Raw genomic sequence first — 21433 nt, 5'->3', positions numbered from 1 at the left:
CAGGTATTCTATCTGATCATCTGTCTGTTGATGAAAAGCTGTGCTTAGATCTCATAAGATCTTCAGTATAGTTATCAGATCAGATTAGAACTCTTCTGTAAAGATTAATTCTCTATCTGAGACAATATTCACAGATAATTCATACAATCAGATTATATTACAGACAAAGATATAAGTTAAATTCTTTGACTTCAAGTTCTTGTGAGTGAGTATAAAGTGTGTTATCTTGATAAAGTAATTCACTATTATCAGCACACTGTCAAAGCAGGCATTATATATGTTCTTGCTTTCAGAGAGACTTATAAGAGTATTTATTCCTAGCTGTTTTCAAGGTTTCTGTAAGATGAGTAGAGAAGTAAGTTCTTTATATAATCTGAACTGCACTATCTGTGAATTCTGATAAATAGTATAAGAATTCACTATCTTCTTCACAAGTTCTCATATCTTCAGTCAGAAGTATTTTCTTATGAGTAACTCATGAGTTCTAGTATCTATAAAATAATCTGTTAGAGAAGAGTTATGATGCCTTTTAATAAGTTCTATATATAGAAACTTATTCATAGATATATAAATTTAGCTCTCTCTTTGTAAGAGATTATTTAAGTCTCTTTAATTCTTTATTTCTGCAGAATTGATCTCTGCTGTAAGCAGTTTCTGAATATACTAAGTATATTCATTCTTTAGTTACAGTTCAGATAATCTGAATAGAAGATCTTATAAAGACTTATACTCTGTTTTCTCTTATATCAGGTCTTCTGCAGTACTTCTCAAAGTCTGCAAACTCTTCAGATTATAGATACTCTCTTCAAGAATTCTCACAGAGATTCTCAGAGTATTAACTCTCAGTATTGTAGAGAGTAGTTGTGCAGACTTCTTCTCTCTCTTCTTCTTCTTCTCTTATAAGAGATTGAGAGACTCTTCAGTCAATCTCTTTATAACACTTAGTCTGAGCATCTTATAAAGCTTTTCTGTCTTCTTTAGTCTCTTTATATCTGTCATTCTGATCTTCTTAACATAGTCTGATCTGTGAGAGAGTCTGTCTACTGAGTTCTTAGTTCTCTTGATATATTCTATCTTGAATCAGAACTCACTCAGTCTCTGAGCTCAGTAAATCTGCTGCTGTAAGAGTTTCTTGATTGAAGTAAACTATTATAAGCTGTTATAATCAGTTTTAACAGTAATCACTATTATAAGGCTCTTAAAGTAGTGATATCAGTAACAGAAGAATTTCACTATTATAAGAAGCTTCTGATTATAAATATCATAGTTGATCTCTGTGAATTGTATCTTCTGTGAGAAAAAGATCACTGAAATCTAGTTCTCATTTAACTGTAGTTACAAGACTATTTCTGAAATTGTAAAGAAGAAGATATCTGTCTTCAATCTGATTAAGAGTAAGAGATCAAAGTAGAACAGCATCACTGTATTTATAAATATCTGTTTCAATCTTATAAAGGCTCTGTGAGCTTCTGAGATAAGAAAGTTCTTACAGTTCTTTCTTCTTAATAATCTTTTCATTCTCTATTTATGAAATAACTTCTTCTTATTTTCACTCTTCAGCATGTCTGTAAGAGTCAAGAAGATTCTCATGAATATAAAGATAAACTGTTTATAGAAATTCACAAAGCTCAGAAAGATCTGAATCTTATAAATACTAGTTAACTTCAGTCATGATAGAATAGTCTCAATCTGTGAAGATTTCATCTGAATATTATCTACAGTGATTACATATTCTAGGAAATTAATCTAATAAGTACTGAAGTTGCACTTCACAAGCTTAATATACAGTTCTGTCTTATCTAAGATCTTCAATATACTTTGTATATACTCAGTATGTTCTTTCTTCTTTGCAGAGTATATCATCACATCATTCAGATATATTATCATGAAGATATTTAGATATGTATAAAGTGTTTTATTAATGAAAGACTGAAATATTATAGAAATATTAGTCAGATTAAAAGACATCACTAGATATTCAAACAATCTCAGTGCAGTTCTAAAGACAGTCTTTTATTCATTTTCAGACTGTATTCACAGCTGTGTATATATATTAATTACATTCAGCTGTGTGAATATGACAGCTTTTATAAGACAGTTGATTACATTCTCAATCAGAGATAGAGAGTAGTAACTCTTTATTATCTTAGAGTTCAGGTCACAGTAGTCTATATATAATCTGAGATCTTTATTCTTCTTCTTTATAAATATCACAGAGACTTTCATGAAGATCTGTGAAGATTAGATGAAGTCATTCTTCAGATTCTTCTTTACATAGGCTCATAAGACCTCTGTCTCTTAATAAAAGAGCTTATAGATTAATTCTCAGAAGAGTTTCTATTCTTCTATCAAATCTATTATCAGATTCTTCTTACAGTGAGAAGAAAGCTCAGCTGTCTTTACTGAGCTGAACATCTCTGTGAGATCTTGATATTTCTCTGATATCTGAAGCTCTGTTTTCATGATCATGAAGTTCTCAGATATTTATAAAGTCATTATATAGATGAGCTTGTCTTCTCTAATTAACTCTGTAGTATTAACTGATTCTATCTCTGTAAGTGAGTCTGTCAACACTGATCAGAAGTATAAACCTGACTTGTAAACAGCTATATATGAATTGTGTCTTTGAAGTTATACAAGTCTCAAGTACATATTATCTGTGATGTTTACAATAATTATAGTTTCTGCAAATCTTCTTCAGATTCTGAAGAGATCTTGCAATTCAAAGATAACTCTTATAAGTCTCTCAGTTCTCAGATCTGAGTTCTTACACCCTGCTTATTATAAGAGCAGATTCTCAGTTTTCATTATTCAGCTCATTCACTCTGTGAGCTTTAAGAACACTACAGTGACCTGAGATTCTGAGTTTATCAATACTTTTTATACTTATGAGACAGCAGTACTGCAGTGCAGTCTCTTCTCATAAGTAAGTATTTTCATCAGAGAAGCAACAGATTCAGATGTCAGCTTCAAGACTTTTAAGAAGGCTGTTGCTGACTCTGTCTACAACTCTTCAAATTTCTATTTTAATTTATTCAGACAGTTTATATGAAGATGTTCTGATTTAGAATAGATAAAGCAGAGTTTCTTTTTCTTAATCTCTTTATTATACACTCTATTCACAGAAGCTTATGAAGCTCTCTCTCTCTGCTCAGCAGTCAGATATAAATCTCTCTATATCTTATCATCTTTTTCTGATAAATCTGTTCTCTGTTATTCTAGTTCTTACAGAGTCAGTCAGTGATTCACTCTTCACAGATCTATGACTCTTACAGTGATCTGTAAGCAGTGAATAAGAGTCATCAGCTTCTTCAGAGTTAAGAGCTTAGAGTCTTACTCAATGAGCTTGTTCTGCATATCTTTATTCAGTCTCTTTATAAACATCATTATTCAGATCTTGTTTCAGAGCCCTGTTTTCACAGAATCTAATTCACATCATAATTTCATGAAGTACTGTAAATAGTCTTTATCAGATTTCTTATCTCTTTTTCTAATATTAATAATCACAGCTCAGATGTTCTCTATCTGACTTACAGAGTCTCTCAACTTATTCTCTAGATAGATCTTGAGAATAGATCAGTGAGATCTCTTATAATCATTCTCTAAATAATTCAGTCAGTTCTTGACTTCAGTGTAATAGAGATCTGTCATTATATAGATAACAGCTTCTTCATCTTTCATATCACACAGTCAGGCTTGTGAGTCAATTTCAAATACAAACTTACAAAAGCTTTTATAAATTGTGATTTGATAAGTGATCTTTAGTAATCACAGCTTAAGAAAGTTTCTTTTCAATTCATGAGTGTCTCTGAAGATCATGTCTAGAGACTCAGTTTAAGAGTGTTTACAGACAGTAAGCATTTCTTATAGAAAAATAGCTTGATTCTGTGAGAGATGCTCAAGAATATTCTTCACTGAGATTAATTTATTCATGGATTCAGAGGATTCCTCTGTCACAGATGCAGAGAATGATGTTCTGTAAGTGATTGATAAGTTCTCTGAGACTTCTTTCATAAGAGTTGTTTATAATTCAAGTGACTGCTTCTGAGTGTCTGCAGTAGAGTTCACAGGGATTGAAGTATATGAGTTTCTAGTTCTTTTAGTCATAACAGGCAGTTGCTGACTGACTGAGCTTGAAATATAAGAATAAGTGCTCACAGACAATTATTCAGATGTTTACAGCTTGATGTGATATGTACTATTAACTACTAGAAGTATTCATAATAGAAAGATAAAATATAGAGATTAAATATATAATAGCATTCAAGCTGAGTTGTGAATAGTATTCGCGAACTCCAGTCTATATAGTTGTGTGTAGTCAAGGGCCGCTAGCTCTATTGGTTACGCGAGAGATAGGAATAGGGGTAAAGAATCCGCAAGAAGCGGGATTTCTTACAAGTAGTCTTATCATGATCAACTAATATCTTTGAGTTCAAGAGTCAGTGTTCTTAATTCATTCAGCGCGTGTCTATCACATCAGATGACATATCTTGTTCTTGTTATAAGAGTGCATCTGCTATCAAGTTCTGACTGCTGAGATGATAGTGTATTTTAAAATGAAAGCAGCTTAGAAACTCAGATTATTACATCTGTCATTCAGTGAGTTTACAGATAGTTGTGAAGTATTTGAGATTCTTATGATCTGTGATTATCTCAAATTCAGAGACACTTTGAAGTTCAGAGTCTCATTCTTCTAGATAGTATACAATTGTAAGAAGTTTCTTATCATAGATCTTATAACTGCATTCAGCAGAACTCAGTTTCTTAGACATGAAGATGTATAATTATAAGATATCTTCATTATTATATTGCAATATAGCTTCTTCTGTGATATAATCAGAGAAATCAGCTTCAATAACTGTCTTATAATCAGAATGAAATGTTATCAGTAGAGAGGTATTAATGAATATCTTCTTTATCTATGTAAATGCAGCTTTAGTGTTCACTGATCATTGAAATACTGAGTTCTTCTTAGTGAGTTCTGTAAGTGATCTTGTGATATCTGAGAAGTTTTGTATAAATCACTGATAGAAGTTAGCAAATGTGATGAAGCTTCATACATCTTTCACAGTGCATGAAACCTCTCATTCAAGAATAGCAGAGATCTTCTCAGAATTCATTCAGATTCTCTTATCAGCTTCTATGATAAAGTTTAGATATTTTGTACTTTTAATCTCAAAATCACACTTGTCTATATCTATTGACAGTTCTGCTTTCTGTAGTCATTGTAATATCTTTTACACATGTTCTTGATATTCTTTTCTGAATTCATCAGTGAAGATGAGAATGTCATCAAGATATGCAGATATGAATTCATAAAGAAAATCTCAGAGTGCTTAGTTGATATACTTCTGAAATGTACTGAGAGCATTGATCAGTTCAAAGAATGTGACTACTCATTCAAAGATATTATAACATGTTTGAAATGCAGTAAGTTATTCATCTTCTTCAGTAATATAAATCTTATGAAATGTAGTAATGACATCTAACTTTGTAAATCATTGAGCTCATCTGATATGTGCTACAGTTTCATTGATAAGAGATAAGAGATAATGATCTTTCTTTATCAATCTGTTCAGATCTTGATAGTTCACACAGAATTGAAGTTCTTCACCTGATTTTTTTGCAAAAAGAATAGGAGCTGCAGCAGAAGAGTTACTAATATATATGAATTTCTTATTTAACAGATCATTGAGTGTCTTCTGAAGAAGAAGAAGTTCATCTTGAGACATATTATAGAGAGAGCTCTATGATGATTCAGAGTGCTTATCATTCTGCTTCTCTAACTCAATACTGTGATCTATTCCTAGATCTCATAAGAGAGGTAAATTTGTAATATTGTCTTGTCAGAAGATATCTAGATATTCATGATATTATTGAGATAGTTTTGTATGAGAATCTGTTATTGTAGTACAGGATAACTTCTCTAGAGCTTTCTTAATATCAGTCAGGCTGGTGAAATAGATTGATACATGATCTTGCTGTTAGTGATTTTATCAGCAGTTTTAATGACTTCTTTTTCAGAGTATTTCATAAGCATTGATGAAGATCTGTGTAAGATTCATAGTCTTATGAATATCATCTTCATGAATTCTATCATTGTTAGAGAATATTAAGCTTCTGTTTTAAGCATTTAACAAGATATCTTATTCAGATAGTCAGATGAGTTCTAATATAAGATTATAATTGAGATTATCAACTTTATAAGTATAGATATCTTCATGTTGATATTCTTTAATATCTATATTTAGTTTCATCATGTAACAGGTGCAAACATTCTTTGAATCATTAAATTCTACAAGAAGTCAGAGTTTTGATAAGAGAATATACTGAAGATTATGATATCTTATAACTGAAGATTTTATCATTGCATAGTGATATAGATCACTATCTATCATGACTTTCATATTATACATGTTATCAATCATAGCAGATATAAGAATTATATTCATTATCATTTTCTCTTTAAATTGTTATCATCTGACCTCTTCAAGCTTCTGTTTACAAATTTGAATAGAAGCTAATCTTTTCCCTGTTTCACTGAGACATTCTTATAGTTATCTTCTGAATCTTTCTTCACTGCAATGTGGTTGACATGGACAGGCGCTGATTCATTCTTTGAGTGAGAAGGCACATAGGCTGATTAGCAGTTAAAAGCAATGTGTTCTGATCAGTTACAGTTGATGCACACTTTACATTGACATTGATCAGTGACTTCTTCAGAAGTAATCTCAGAGACTTAGAAGCCTGTTTAAACAGCAGAAACTCTTGCTTGTGTATAGACATTTGAATCTATTCAGTTCATGACATTTGCATCATTACTGTTACTCCTCTTCAGTGTGAGTGTATGAGTGACTGAGATGTAACATCTTCTATCACTGTTCTGTATACTCTTAAGCTTGATAAGACAGTCATTCAATATCTGAAGCTGTGTGCAGAAGCCTTCATAAGTTGAGTCTTTATTTATACTTATAAGAGTCTGTAAGAGTTTAAAAGTTAATGTCTTCTTAAGTATACTAATCTTCATTTAATTCTTTGAAGATTGATCACCTGATTCTAAGATTTTGATGTCAAAGTCAGAGATGAATATTGTAAGAGAAGTATTTCTCTGTCAGATACTCTGTAATCAATCTAATACTTTCTATTGTATAACAGTGTCTTGAAACAGATTATCAAGATATTTGATGATGTTATCAGACATTCATAACACTGATTCACATGCTTTCATTTATGAATAAAACTTCTGTTTCATATAATTCTTCAATTGTTCATTGATATATCAATCTTGATTGATTAGTGAACTGATGATATCTTCATTCACACTCAGTTTTGCAAGCATTTCCATTCTTCATGATAAGTAGAGAGTGAGATTGAAAGTATTGAAATATGCAGAAGCATTTAAGCATTCTTTCAGCACTTTTATATTCAATTCTGTAAATGTTGAAATTGCATGAGTTTCTTGTTATGATAATCATTAAATCTCTTCATATTGACATTGTTGAGTTGCATGTATATCAGCTATTTATTGTTATTGCAATTTCAACATTGCTTGAAGCCACTGTGGCATTACATCTATACTTGTGTTCAAGAGTTCTCTCATATTGTTGTTAGACATGATTATATTATTTGTCAGATGTGTGATATCTGTGAAAGTGTAATTATATGAATATTTCATACATCTGAGATGTCAGAACTCTCAGGTCTTTCACTGACATTCTCTTGTAAAATCTTACTCTCTTCATAAGATCTTGTTACAGAGTCAGAGTGACTGGTGAGTAAGCTTCTATCTGAGAACTTAGTGTTCACTTAACTGTTTGACTGTTTCTCTATTTCTTACGCGTCATTATGCATTTGAATATCTTGATGAATAATCATTTCTAATAAGAAGATAATGAACATTTTTCTAGTGTAAGAGGTCTACACTGAATAGAAGTATGAGATTCTTATTCTCAACTGAGACAGGAATTAAATACTTAATAGACTTTCTATCAGAAACTCAAGCAGCTACAAGAAAATGGCTAAATTCAGAATTATCTGAATATGAAGAGGAGGAAATCAATCAGATATAGTCTGTTAAAACAGCTATATACTCTCTTTTAATAATTTGTTTTGTTATAGTCTCTCTTTACTTTATCTTTTTCTTTATCTTTTTCTTTCAATTTCTTTCTATCTATCTATTTAATGTGTCTATCTTTGAGACTGTGTTCTTTTTCTCTTTTCTTTTGTCATGATATTGTCAAATGGTTTCAAAGTATCAAAAGATGTTAAAACACTGCAATTTGTAAACAGTTTTTGTATTCTGGGCTGGAATTTTCTGATTTTGTATATCTGAAATTGATGAATGTATAATAGTTAACTTTACAGACATAGAAAAAACCCTGAGAACTAAAGTTCTCAGGTAGATGTCATAGTCTCTGACTGCATACATCTATAATTGAAGAATAATAATAATAATAATAATAACGCTGTCACATGATGAAAGATTGCTGTGTCAGCAATTGTCCCACCAAACCAAACCCCGCCATTTACCGAAATGTTCTGGAGCAAATAGTGAATTTCATCAAGACTGGAGGAGAGCTTTGCACCCCATATCTGATACTGTTAAGTTAAGACCTCAAGACTTTTTCCTGGTGAGACCCAATACGCATTAAGGCTTCATCGGCCAACGTATATTTAGGCTAACTAAACTATGTCAAACAGATCCTTACCTACTGCACTTTCTCGACAAGTCGTTTTGTTATAATGCCTACATTGACAGAGTGCCATCAAATTTCAGAAGAGGGAAACGAAAAACTCAAGAAGTTACAAGATGCCATTTTGACTGGCAAAGCAGTTGTTGAGATGACTGAGAGCAATGGGAATGTGAAATATGCGAATGAAAGCCTTAATGATTATGTTGTTCCTCTTCTAGAGGCCTTGAAGCTCAGTGTAAGTGAAAATCTTTCCAAACCAGACATTAGTCTAACGCCCCGCTTCAAGCACTTCGGCTACACTGCATGGCGAATTTCCACGCGTATACCCATCGCCAACAAAACCGGTCCTGAATACATTATCCCGATCAACAAAATATCCGGCGACCCATGTCTGCTTCCCGGTGGGTCCCTAGATCCTGGGACATATATATACCATGACGGGACTGGCGAGCTTCTTCCAACACTAGTGTGTCTCTTTGTCGGTCGTCCACGGTAGGCCTGAGATCGCAAGTATTAACGTTAATATTCATCGGGTATGAAGACTGCAGTTGGCTTGATACTGGTAATGCTGTGCGGGTAGAATTTGACAGTCAGCATTGAAATTGGGTAGATCCTCCGTTTGCATATAGCGTGACTGATTGAAATGTGATTGATTGTATATTTACCAAAGTTCCCATTTGCATGTATCCCGTTTTGCATATACATAGAAGGGTCAAAAGGGGTAGTTGAACGTCCCGCCTCATCGTCATATGGCAAAGTCCCTATCTGCATATAACTGGAAGGGTCGAAAGGGTGAGTTGGATGTTCCACTCCTCTAGCACTTGGTAAGGTCCCCATTTCCATGTATACTGAGGGGTCAAAGGGGCTGATTGGATGCTCCTCTGTGCTTTGAGGGTAATCCTGGGAAGGCATCGACTGCTCTATATTAGTATTGTATGATTCAGAAGAATAATTTCTAGAAGGCATCGGCTGCTCAATATTCGTATTGTATGATCCAGAACCGTTATCTCTGCGCCCTGGATTCACTGCCTCTAAAGAATGAGATAGGTTGGTCGCAGCATTTGCCAGAGAATCCAGTCCGCTAGACTGGCACGAACTCGGGGAATTCCTTGTTTGGTATCGAGGCAGATTCCCATCGGTGCCATAGAGGGCTGTCGAATCTGGATAGTCCATTTCAGGGGGATGAAGGTTAGGTGCCGATGGGTTTTCAGAATTCTGCGTATCATTGGGTACTCTGGCAGCGGTTCCTCCAGAGAATCGTGGCCTGATTTCTCTAATGATACGGGGTTGTGGAACCAAACGACGGCGTCTGGCTGCGTAGGAGGACGAGCGGGATTGGGGGCTTTCGGGGCAACGTCGTTTATTTTGCCTGCGTCCTACATGATGTGTGAGTAAAGAACATCCCCTTTGAACAGTCGGTCCTCACCATTGTATGTTGACTGGCTCAACTCAACCCAACATGAAACTTTTTTGAGGGTATCAAGTATCTTTTTTTGATCTTTGAGAAGGGAACAAAAGTTATGAATATCTAGATAAGTCAGAGCATCAAAGGATCCATATGCAAAGGATATTGCTATCTCTATTCCAGAGGTGTTACACACATTCTCAACTGCCAGTTGTTTAGTTCCACGCTTGAGCGCGATGTAAGCAGTTTCAGTGTCAATGAACCTGGCCACGCGTTCCACGTAATGTCTAAAGTTCCCATTCTTACTCCTGGCTGATGACGGTATTCTGGACACATCATCTAGCCTTGTGCTTCCTGCTTGTTGCAGATTGCTTTCCCATTGATGGAAATCAAGTGCTAGGGATCGCTGGGCAAGGCACTGGATGAATCTTTCCTTAGGCTCTGGTGTGTGCTTTCCGGTAATGCTTTTTATATGGCCAAGGCGACAGTCTTCGCTCTGTAAATTCTCAAAAAATCCTTCAACTATGTTGTGTGGACTGTGTTTCGAGAATTGGCAGATGTCGTTGAGTTTTTCTTTTATCTTCTGTAAAAGACGCTGAGCCCGAGGCGAGGGAGGGGAACTGGAATTGGAAGAGCATGTCTCTGAAAGTACAGCACCCGTCATAGGTTGCGTCTCATCTTCGGGTACTGAATTCTCCTTTTCAGAAGTGGAATTTGGAGCAGTGGGTTGCTGAACTGATCCAGGGCCCACAGAAACGGAACGGATCAAACCATCTTCATAAGCATTGTCTAGAGTGCCAGTGGTTTGCTGAAGCAATTCGTTGTTGATAGGAGTAGGAGAAGAGTGGAAGGAGCGAGTAGCGGTGTGCACCTGCGGATAGGATGCACTGGAAGGGTGTCGAATAACTGTTACTCCAACTCGTTCTGCAATTGTCTTGAGAGCAAGAATTACATCCATGCGATGGACCCTTAGCAAGTCTGGAGATACTCGCAGTAAGGCCTTCAAAATTGACGGTATTCCCGAATCAACTGTCATCTTGGGCTGTTGAACTCAAGGAAAGGAGAAGAACAGAGCTCCGGCAAGAATTTGACAAGGCGAAATGAGCCAGATGAGATCAGCGGCAACGCGAATATTGGTAGCATTGTTTGCCGCCAACGAAATCTTGTTTTATTGGTAGTTCACTAGCCAGCCCGCCAACGCTAGCGGAGCAGCCAGCGAACAAACTATTGTTTTATTGGTAGTTCGTTGGTGAGCCCGCCAACGAAATTTTGTTTTATTGGTAGTTCACTGGCCAGCCCGCCAACGCTGGGGGAGCAGCCAGCGAACGGCGGGACAGATAGGCTTATGATTGGTCTGTATAAGGAGGCTAAATTTCCAAAAGCACAGGGATCGTTGTTTTGTGGCTGACTTGCCACAGACGGGTCGTTTCCCGCCCCCGTACCAACGGTCCAGACTACTCGGTTTCTCCTCGCCAACGCCGCATAGTAGCAGCTGCGCCGTGATGGCCTAGACTCCAGACAAGAGTGATATTGAGCCCGAAAATGAGCCTTTTGGACTTCCTTTTCCCATTAAGGACAGCTTTAACAGATATCACAGCGTGTTCGATGCTGCTGTTGTGTACTCGTCACCTAGGCTATTGTAGTACATGTGGGATGGTGGCTGCCACGCAAAACCCAATGACCAGAGGTGCGAAGTGCTACCAGGGGTTGGACTGTGTTGAGGGCATGGGAAACTTGTGTCGATCACCCGGGAGAGGACATCTCAATCCGTGGAAGGCGAGTGCGATATACATGTCCAGTTTGAGTCCATGCCATCCTCATGCAAGGGATCACTACCTTGATACTAATTGAGGCCGACTTTGCACTTCAATGCTTTTGACTATAAGAGATGCTTCACCGCTCGCTCGTTGTTTTGTTCGAATACAGGCTGCTCATCCACGTTGGTTCGCACTCGGATACACGCAAGGAGAAAATTTGCTGCCATCGTTTCATGCGAAGGGCGCGATTACTATTATCATACAAAGTGGGTTGACATATTATTCCTTTGCCATATGAGTGTTTCAATTTGAGTTTGAACCAACCTGCGCCGCGTACATTGGCAGTCTTCTTACTTGTTGTCTCTGCTGGGAGTCACTGACGTAGAAGCAGAACAATGCGCATGACAATCATCGCCCGAACTAAAAACTTTTCAGTCGAAGTTGAGCACACAGTCCAGCGGAGCACCGTTGCCAGCTTGCGGGGAGCACCTGTAAAATCCTCTAGTTTTGAGATCATGCCAACGGTACATGTCCTTCCTCCCCAGTATGTGGTAGCTTTCGCTAACAGAACCAGGCTTCGGCCCCTGTTCTCCAACTTCTAAAGCGTGGAGACAGCTACTTTGTCAGTGCAGGCACTGGCAAGTTACTCCCAGCCTCACTACCCGATCTTATGAGCTCGTGGGCGGGGGTTGCCATGGCGTTTGAGGCTGGCTATATCAGGGATGTAATGCGATACATCCGGTTGTACCCATTTAGTAATGGCCACCTGCATATCACTGGTGAAAAGACTGATTTTCCTTGCACTGTTACACTCTCTTTTTCCGGATCACATACCCACTCCATAACTATCCCGTCCGAAGCTCTGAATACGTGGCCTGGGCGGATCATACAGTGGGAAAACAAAAGACTATCTTCGGGGTGGGAGTGCACATGCGATTGGAAGATTGGTTCGGCTGTCATTATGAGCTTTGTGATTGGATTATGGACGGACATGTGGAGGTACATACATGAATGCTGCGATTGGTGTCGGCGTTGTATATAATTTCTCAGTTCCCCTGTACAGCCCTCCATCTCTCAGTGGCCAACCTGTCATTGTTTTAACCTTACCCGGCCGTGAGGTGTTGTATATAAATGGTAACTTACTTCTTGCCAATCTTTCGCCGTCCGCATCTCTCTTTCTACAGACTCTTCTATGTCTTGCACACCTGCAAACTGATAGACAACTCTCACTTTTTAAAATCTTGCTGTTGGTCGTCCTGTCATTACTCTACACCTCCCATTTTGAATATGCGCATCAGGCGTGACAGAATTCCATCCCCCCTCACCCTCCAGAACGAGACGCCGTTGCAATATCTTCCTTCGTGCAGGCTTCATTCTCTTGCATCGGCTAATAACGAAAAGGAATTGCTTTTCCCCGAGGATCAGGGCCCCGAATCTTTCTCGTACGATTTAATGGCTTCGATGGATGACCGTTCAAGGCACGAGAAACTCAAGGCCCGAGCTTGGAAGGATCGAATGGCATGGGAACGGTGGGGTGTACGGCCACAGGACGTAGTACGCTATCGCGTATCGTATTTCAAGAGTATCCTGCTTGCCGATGGGACCATTGAAATGGATGACAACGAGAAAGCGGATATTCCTGGATCCCGCCAGCGGTATTGCATTTTCGTCGGTTTCGAAATGAAACCTCGTGAAGGATTGATGGTGCTAAGATTCCTGGTTTCCAGTGAGGATGGGTTAAAGCCATGGACGAAACTCGCGCCGCATAATTACACCCTTCGGGACTTGGGCATTCGACTTGACGAGAGTAGTGGATCAACGTCACCCACCACGGAGTTTGAAGATGATTAGGGCTGTTTTTTGTTGGTCTTGTGGATCCTCGCAAAAAAAAAGTATGTTACTATTTTGGTAGGGGCAGCCAGTCCAATAAATTGTTTCAATATACTTTGTGTTTTTGATTTTTGATTTTTTGATTTCCTTGTAAGCCCTGTAGTAAGAGTTAGGCAGATTGGTATAAGAATGCTTGATTGCCCCAGCATGTCTGCCCTGGATTGTTCAACCAGAACCTTGCTACTACCGAAGTTCTTCCATTTCCGAGGCACGCGCATATAACGTCGTCAGCTTTATAAACTATCACAAGAAGATAGGTAAAGAATCCCTTACACACCACAATGCACATCTCGGGGTTTGCTCACGATAGTAATCCATCAGGTACCGCAATGGCAACGGACATATACATGTGATCTAGTGTATTTTGCCATGTTCCATAGCGCGAATCAATGTTTTTAAGTTTGTCAATAAAAATCCCAACTTATTGAAAGCGATCCCCAATCTCCGGTGACGGGCTGGTTAGGCTAAGATTCTTAATTTTCAGTAAGGATGGGCTAGGTTTTTCCAGTATTTTTTACCGAATTCTGATACCCAGTATCGGATCCACCTTGCAAGTCAGGCAATGATATTAAAAGAGCCGATTGTCCCAGTTTCCTCCATGCTACCCACCGTCTTCTTACGCTTCCTTGGAGACAAAGATCTCTTGTGCACCTTCCTAAGAAGATGTCGGGTTAGTTCGTCTATAATTTTCGTTGATGGGGTACGCTAACTTTTCCTATCAGATCAATGCTCACTGCGACTCCCACCAGGGAACCCACGCAAGCGGAAAAGCGAGGATAACCTTCATGGTCAGTTGAAAAAGGCTCCGCCGATGGACACGCCCCTATCCAATCCTGTCCAAGCAACATCCACCCAGAGTGAATCGGCTACTGAAGATACCCCCGCCGACGATGTCCTCAGCATCGAGAATATGGCCCAAATGGCATCGAACAGTGGGAGTATATTTGAGTCTCCCTGGGCCAAAAATGCAGCCAAGAAAGCAGTGGAGTGTATCATCTGTTGTTGGGCTGCTGATAGCAGCTTGATACCCCAGGAGGATATAGATCGCTGGTGCGATGAGTTCCCATTTCCTGAAATGACATTACTTTCTGTCCTTGCATGGCATTTTGGACCTGATAAATTTGGACAAGACGACCTCCGCTCATTCATATCTTCCTTTCCAAATGATGAGCTTAGGGATATTTGGAGCAGGAACAGATTTCGGCGGGACTGGAGTTTCAAGGCTTTCGAGGATTTTGAATATACGCTGCGCAATGCGAAGGTACGTGTAGGCCGAGTTGAAGATGAATAATGGGGCTAATTGAAGACAAGGAAAATATCAAACAGCATGCTTTTCAGCATCCTGCTTTTGCAGGAATAGCCGTACAAAGCCACGAAGTTCAGAAGGTGATTGAGTTGGATTTACAAGAATGGCTACAAGATTTTCATATGCTGTAAAAGGAAGAAGTCGGCCAATCATGGATGTAAATAATTCGCCCCTTTCTGCTTCTTGTTCACCATCTTCATTGACTCAATGTATTGTTGTTACTGGGTGTTATCTGGAGACGAGCTGAGGGCTATCATAAAGGGGTGGAACTGGAACCAATGTATCAAGCGGGATTGCGCCGCGGTCGCGAACCTTGGGGATATTAGATGCAGGTTGATCGCGTTCTAACTAGTTATAGAACAACACCTCTTATGTAATCTCTCTCTTCGGCCCGTGAAATTCCGAAGGCATGAGATAATCATGTGGTGAAGGCAGCCGCTACTTGTCCAGTGGAGTTACCCACTACCAAATTTTGTTTCTTACTGGTTCTTCCAACCGTTTCACCCCACACGAATGTTTGAAAACTAAAGACTTCACACTAATTTATTTATTTGTTACTTTCCTTTTTCCTGTTCCTGTCTTTTCTGCCTTTTCTCTACCTTTAGTTATTTATACCTCTCATGTCTGCTACCAAACAGTTGTATTTCCAAAGAAAGAATAAGATGGAAATGGAGCTGAAACAGTTGCGGCAGCTGACTGGCACTTTCTCCTGTTCAGCTCCCTTCCTGTGCGGAGCTTGAAGCGGGAATTTCAGGAAATTGATTCCACAAAATCAAACTGCACATGTTCAAGGTTATCAGACAATGATTATGATTTGGGATATGTTGATGGCCTCTATTTACTCTCCTCTATCTGATGCAAGCCCCTGTTCGATTTTCTTTTGTACCGTCCATGCGTCGTTTGTTCCTGGTTGATACTTTTGTTAAATCAAAGGAAAATGATTGGTTACTCAAAAATAGAACATCCTTGGCTTTGCGCGAAATATAGTTGCATCCGGAAAATTAGAAATTCCGGATGCTTACTGGTGAATTCTATTAACTTGTAAGAATCTTTGTTGAAAACCTAAGCTATTCATCTCTATATAGGGACAATTATGCTGCATATCAAACTAGACTAGCTGCTTGCAATGACAAAATCACACACTCTCAGTTCCCAGCAACACCACCACTCTTTATCAGGTCAATTGCAAGTCATTCTTCTCCCTGCTGTGACATGGCCTGTTGACATTCCTTGTCGCATTTGCTTCGGTAGGCCTGATGGAGCATGACGCTCTTGTTTATCTCGGCTTTAGTTGTGTCATCGACATCGTTGGAGGTTAAGAGTTTCTTGAGCACGGCTTCTGTTTCGTCCATGGTGCATTCTTTGTGTATTCTGGCATCCTCGACCTCGCTCTTAGTATCTTCAAGCATTTGATAGATGGCTTGAGCTCTGGTGATGTCGCTGTCGTCGCGGCCGGCATCGCATATTTCGTAGCACAATTGGTCTAGTGCATTTCCAAGGCACTTTTCAATCGACTTAAAGTGTTCCACGTCGTCTATCCTGTCGTTCATGGCTGTGATAAAACGTTCGGCTATGCCAGCCGGGGCAAGGATACGGCGGCTGTGGGTGATGGCTGCCATTGCTCTTGATTGTGGAAGCAGTTCGTAGCGTAGCAGGATGTCGGTTTCAATATCACCCTGTAGGGAAGGATCTTATGAGGAATTCTTGCTTTGAGGTATATCAAAATACAGACATTATGGGCTGCTTCTATCCTTTTATGTTTGCAGCTGAAACTGCGCATGCATGTAACAGGGCGCATGCGCATAACAAGGCAAACACTCAGGCGGGCCTAAATGACAATATCCCTCATGCAGTTACAAGAGCAACTTCCACCAGGCGGGTAACAAGTGTAAATAGCCAGCTTGCATTTGCACAAAGCAATGAGCTAGTAGTAGTTGTCAAAATTTAAGCCACGAACAGATTTCGTCAGAGCTGGAATTTCAAGACTTCTAAAGAATTCAGGTCTATGCTTCTCACTGTGAAGGTATGTGCAGGCCAGGTACGCGATGAATAGTTAGCTAATCGAAGAAAAGGAAAATATCAAACAACGGGCTTTTCAGCATCCTGCTTTCACTGAGATTGCGGCACAAAGCCACGGAGATTTACAAAAATGGATGGATGATTTTCATATGTTGTAAGAAGTCAGCCAATCGGAGATGTAAATAATTTGTGCTTCTAATTCCAGGGGCCCAGTCTGAGTTCCCCGGGCGGGAAGCAAATGCGGTCAAGGCAAGGCTGGCTTGCACTCTGGACCTTGTTGTGTCTTTCGCTAGACTCCATAAAGAGAGGCCTTGCACCCACCCTTCCCTCATCTCTTATTCTGTGCATACACCTTGCTAGCTGGCATGGAATCACAGAATCCAAAACAAACAACCAATCTCAACCATCTCCTCGGCCCCCGTTCCAAAAGACTTTTAAGCTGGTTTCTAGTTTTTACCCTTCCTTTTATCTTGCTTCACATTGCCTTCTGGGTTGTCCTCTGGATGATCGCAATAGTCGCAGTGTGGTTACCTGTCTTGTTGATCAAAATATTTCTTCAGTCACAAAGAGCAAAGAGAAATTGGGTTTGAACAAGAGCTGTTATATCCAAGTTCTCAAAGAAGTGGTTCTCAAAGAAGTGAAAGCCCAGAGACCACGACAGATATTCTCATCCCCAAAGAAACCAAAATGCCGCCAGTCATGCTAGCTGCAAGGGGAACAAGGGAGCCATTCAAAAATGCTGCCGGCCAGATATACTGTGATCACCCAGATTGTCACAAGAATATCCCATACTTCAAGAGACTCAATGAGTGGAAGTATGTACTGCCTTCTTTGTGCTACAGTTTCTATGTCTTTAGAAATCTATGTATTAACTATCTTTTAACAGCAAGCACATGGATAAACATGACTGTTCATACAAGTGCACAAACCCAGATTGTAATAAGAGACTAGAGTTTATCTTCTCAGATGGCCTGTGCTGTCATCAACATGATGTTCATCAAATGAACAGAAAGAGGAAAAAGTGAATGTGTCCTTATTCAGACTGTAATCACAGCTCAGGAGAAGGATTTACTAGAAAGGGAAATCTCAAGCTGCATCTCCGCCTTCATTGCAGTGAATCTCTTCATGCTGAAATTACTCAGCTTCAGTGGGAAGTTAAGGGAATAAATTCAAGACTGCATGAGATGGAAATGGAGCTGAAACAGTTGAGGCAGCTGACTGGAAAAGACACTCACTTCACACTTTCTTCTTCTGTTCAGCTTCCTTCTTGTGTGGAGCTTGAAGCAGGAATTTCAGGAAATTGATTTCACAAAATCAAACTGCACAGATTCAAGGTTATTGAATGATGATTATGATTTGAAATATGTTGACAGCCTGTATTTACTCTTCTCTATCTGATGCAAGGCCCTGTTTGATTTTCTGTTGTACATGTACATGCGTCGTTTGTTCGTGGTTGATATAAATCAAAGGAAATTGATTGATTATCCAGAAATAGAACATCCTTGCTTTGCGCCAATGAAGAAATAGTGTATCTGGAAAATTAGAATTTCTGGATGCTGAGTGATGAGTGATGAATTCTAACCCAGCTGTAAGATGCTATTCATTACACTTCCTTCAGACTGCAAAAGAGCTTGAACCTGAACTTTGACAGTCAAATCTAAATATGCTTATATGACCCGGGAAACTCTACTGTGCAGCGGAAGCTTGTTTCGTTGTATATCAGCTATCCATGCTTAGAGCAGTGTAATTTAAGTGGGACGGCTGGTGGACCAATCTGATGCAACTCTGTCAAGTAAATCAACATGTATGGTGGGAAGAGGGGCAACAGAACCGGTCTGGGCTCCCAACCAGGGTAACATTCGAGACCAGGATATACCAGTGGTTAGGTTGGTATGCTAATTTTATGTGATGAATGGGAAGCAAACACGGGAACAAAATGCAGAATTGTTAGGAAGTTATGATGTACGATACTTGCGAGAGAAGATAGCTCGCTGGGAACAGATGCTGGTATATATAATCAAAAGGAGGATTATGGTCAAAGGGTTGATTCCGGCTTGGCTCTGATGCAGAACATGAATGTGGGAATGAATAGAGCCACTGAGCAAGAACTGGGTGAAGATTAATCCTATTCAATCATGACAGAATGGTAATAAGCGCGAACAAAATAGGGGATTGAGAGAGGAAGGTCGACTATTCCTATTTAGGATTAAGGTACCACCCAACCCACAGATGTGGTAAGAGAGGGGAAAGAGCAATCGAATCGTGATTGGAAGATCCCGAAAGCTTAATATTTCTCCGAGGTCCCGAGTATCTGTTGGGCACAGCGGCCGGGCGTGCACGTGACATAATTCTACCTGCACATTACGCAGTACAAGAGAGCAACTATTATAGACTAAACTTTTAACAATGGTATACATCCGAGAATGGAATAACGATAGAGGGTGGGGATGAAATCCTTGCTTCTGATTTTGTTGGTTTATTTAGACGCCTCTTACAAGCTTACTTCATCTATAACTACTGTCAAGCATTGGCGCAGCTCATAATCCAAAATGCGACTGATGTGGACATCTAGAAAACTGTCCTCGACCTCATCACCACTGTCTGGCGAGTGACCCCCCCGGTGAGCATACCTCCCACATCCTTAGGCACGCCAATCAAATCCACTGGTGGAAAACCCCGGCCACTCTGTGAATGGAAACAACTCACAAAGATGCAAATCCCTTTATTAAGTGGCTTTCAGAAACTGATGGAAAATCCCAGCCACTCTATGAATGGAAACCCCCCTATTGCAAATCAGGCGGGTTTCTAGGTACTGATTCGAAGAAAAGCAAAAGGACAGAGCCATAGCTGTGGGAGGACTGGAATGTGATAGGCCATATCAATAGAGCTCCTAGGCCAGAATGAATATGACTTCCTTCGGGATAGTGCCTTACTGAAATCTAGCTTCTAATAACATTTGATGTGGCTGGGCTTTCCCCTTATCCGACTGTTTGAGGACTGTGTAGAAAAAACGAGAATTGGTCGTTCTTGGCGGCGGACTGAAAAAAAAAACATCCTCCTGCTGTGTGAGTGCGTCCTCCATTCGTGCGGAAGCAACCCGTCTCGGATTTAGGTGCAAAAGTAGAGGTAGGAATGATTCAAGCGGCCTTCAGCAACATCCATTTCCTAGAATCCGTAAGTAAGTCGGGTATATCTATAGTGACAGCTCCCAGGTAAGTGGGACCTACGAGTAGACACCCAAGGTCCTGCACAATCTGCACATCCTCCCGGAGCCATTCTTGCTGCTCAGCTGTTATGGTGTTATTGTTGTATGTCCTGGCCCGATCGAAATCCAGCAGTACCACCCTTTCTCCAGAAGTGACCATGAAATTTCTAGCTTTCAGATCATTATGCATGACCAGTGCAGCAGTAATAGCTTTGATGACCTGGACAAATTTAGTCATATGATCTTTGGAAAAGATGTCAAGATGCAATTGACGCATGTTGAGAATATATTCAATAAATATCGCACTTGGGAGCTCTGTGTCATTTATAAACACATTTAGATTTGGCTGCCAAAATTCAGGTTCAAGCTTTTCCATGCTTCTGTAGAATTGAGGCACATAGCCCTTTTCAGCCACGCCATGCACCTGAAGTCATCAGTAGGCAGTGGCTTCACATTCATGGATACGCCCATGTCCAGGGTCATGGTGCTATTTGCCGGCTCTTGGTCAGCTCTATTTGATATCATCTATCAAGATAGATAGTGCTCACCACTTTCATAACACATTCAAATCCCCGAACTGATACAAAGAAGACCGCGGCGGAGTCGTTGCAGTGCAGCTCCTGATGGAAAACCACATGCCGCGGACGAACGTTGTTGATTTTCATTATGTGTGGATGAGTGAGATGAATGGTGTATAAGGTCTGCTGCTTCTTTGTTGACGGTCAAAGGTTCTGAAGGATCTCTCAGTCAGTTCTCGTGGTAAGTTGCGTAGCTCCATTTTAAGAGTGCTTGTCCACCCGTTTGTACGGCGGACTATTCGCAACAGGAATGCAGAATCTAGGCAGAATCCAATGTCCCCCCAACACCAACATTTACCTTGTGATACCATTCGCGCCTTGCGTTGCTCCATCCATGCTTTGTTGCCTGCAACATGAAAAATATCCCTGTTCACCAAGGCCAAAAGCTACTTTGTGCTGGGGCTGACAAATCATCCCCAGTCGACGAAAAACGATCATTTTTATTTGGGGGTTTTGGAAGCCTAGGCATCGATGACCCAAATCCAGGAGTTGGTTCACATTTATTTGCATTTCAGGGTATTTGCGTGCAAGCCAGCGATTGGTTCCGCGCAATAAATACAACATAAAACCGCCCCTTACT

General features: G+C 39.7%; 6 protein-coding genes across 7 annotated transcripts; 3 read left to right on the top strand and 3 right to left on the bottom strand.

Moving 5' to 3' along the window:
• Nucleotides 1–8539: 8539 nt before the first annotated feature.
• Nucleotides 8540–11470, bottom strand: BDBG_07863 (uncharacterized protein). Its single transcript, XM_031723294.1, has 3 exons — nt 10120–11470; nt 9359–10069; nt 8540–9261 (listed from the first exon to the last, which is right to left on the bottom strand). Exons 1-3 carry the CDS (start codon nt 11132–11134, stop codon nt 9059–9061), a joined length of 1929 nt encoding a protein of 642 aa, XP_031580430.1. The 5' UTR covers nt 11135–11470; the 3' UTR covers nt 8540–9058.
• Nucleotides 11361–13706, top strand: BDBG_07862 (uncharacterized protein; the record flags this gene model as incomplete). Its single annotated transcript, XM_031723293.1, has 5 exons — nt 11361–11874; nt 11985–12121; nt 12241–12379; nt 12430–12854; nt 13223–13706. Exons 1-5 carry the CDS (start codon nt 11641–11643, stop codon nt 13704–13706), a joined length of 1419 nt encoding a protein of 472 aa, XP_031580429.1. The 5' UTR covers nt 11361–11640.
• A 702-nt stretch (nt 13707–14408) lies between these two features.
• BDBG_07861 (uncharacterized protein) lies at nt 14409–15182 on the top strand (the record flags this gene model as incomplete). Its single annotated transcript, XM_031723292.1, has 3 exons — nt 14409–14415; nt 14468–15006; nt 15072–15182. The coding sequence occupies 3 exons, from the start codon at nt 14409–14411 to the stop codon at nt 15180–15182; spliced, it is 657 nt and encodes a 218-aa protein (XP_031580428.1).
• Nucleotides 15183–16241: 1059 nt separating this feature from the next.
• On the bottom strand, nt 16242–16670 carry BDBG_07860 (uncharacterized protein; the record flags this gene model as incomplete). Its single annotated transcript, XM_002621596.1, has 1 exon — nt 16242–16670. One exon carries the CDS (start codon nt 16668–16670, stop codon nt 16242–16244), a length of 429 nt encoding a protein of 142 aa, XP_002621642.1.
• A 957-nt stretch (nt 16671–17627) lies between these two features.
• On the top strand, nt 17628–18737 carry BDBG_07859 (C2H2 transcription factor). Its single transcript, XM_002621595.2, has 3 exons — nt 17628–17885; nt 17957–18091; nt 18146–18737. Exons 1-3 carry the CDS (start codon nt 17758–17760, stop codon nt 18372–18374), a joined length of 492 nt encoding a protein of 163 aa, XP_002621641.1. The 5' UTR covers nt 17628–17757; the 3' UTR covers nt 18375–18737.
• A 660-nt stretch (nt 18738–19397) lies between these two features.
• Nucleotides 19398–20940, bottom strand: BDBG_07858 (the record flags this gene model as incomplete). Of its 2 annotated transcripts, XM_031723291.1 has the most annotated exons (3): nt 19442–19928; nt 20004–20699; nt 20824–20940. In XM_031723291.1, the coding sequence occupies 2 exons, from the start codon at nt 20938–20940 to the stop codon at nt 20208–20210; spliced, it is 609 nt and encodes a 202-aa protein (XP_031580427.1). In that variant the 3' UTR covers nt 19442–19928; nt 20004–20207. The 2 variants fall into 2 exon arrangements, with proteins under 2 accessions (XP_031580426.1, XP_031580427.1); XM_031723290.1 differs by having other exon boundaries at nt 19398–20699.
• Between the last annotated feature and the right edge of the window lie 493 nt (nt 20941–21433).

This window comes from Blastomyces gilchristii (assembly GCF_000003855.2).
Source record: "Blastomyces gilchristii SLH14081 genomic scaffold supercont1.21, whole genome shotgun sequence".
Classification (NCBI taxonomy): Eukaryota; Fungi; Ascomycota; class Eurotiomycetes; order Onygenales; family Ajellomycetaceae; genus Blastomyces; species Blastomyces gilchristii.
Note: the sequence above shows the minus strand (reverse complement) of the source record. Positions and strands in the feature narration are given on the sequence as shown.

Bases quoted from the DNA above. Each gene is read 5' to 3' on its own strand.
- BDBG_07859 (XM_002621595.2), top strand. From the start codon at position 17,758: ATGCCGCCAGTCATGCTAGCTGCAAGGGGAACAAGGGAGCCATTCAAA. The intron at 17,886-17,956 runs GTATGTACTGCC...ATCTTTTAACAG, and splicing joins AAGAGACTCAATGAGTGGAA to CAAGCACATGGATAAACATG. The intron at 18,092-18,145 runs GTGAATGTGTCC...AGGATTTACTAG, and splicing joins ATGAACAGAAAGAGGAAAAA to AAAGGGAAATCTCAAGCTGC.
- BDBG_07863 (XM_031723294.1), bottom strand. From the start codon at position 11,134: ATGACAGTTGATTCGGGAATACCGTCAATTTTGAAGGCCTTACTGCGA. The intron at 10,070-10,119 runs GTGAGGACCGAC...CACATCATGTAG, and splicing joins GAGCCAGTCAACATACAATG to GACGCAGGCAAAATAAACGA. The intron at 9,262-9,358 runs GTAAATATACAA...CTACCCGCACAG, and splicing joins ACATGCAAATGGGAACTTTG to CATTACCAGTATCAAGCCAA.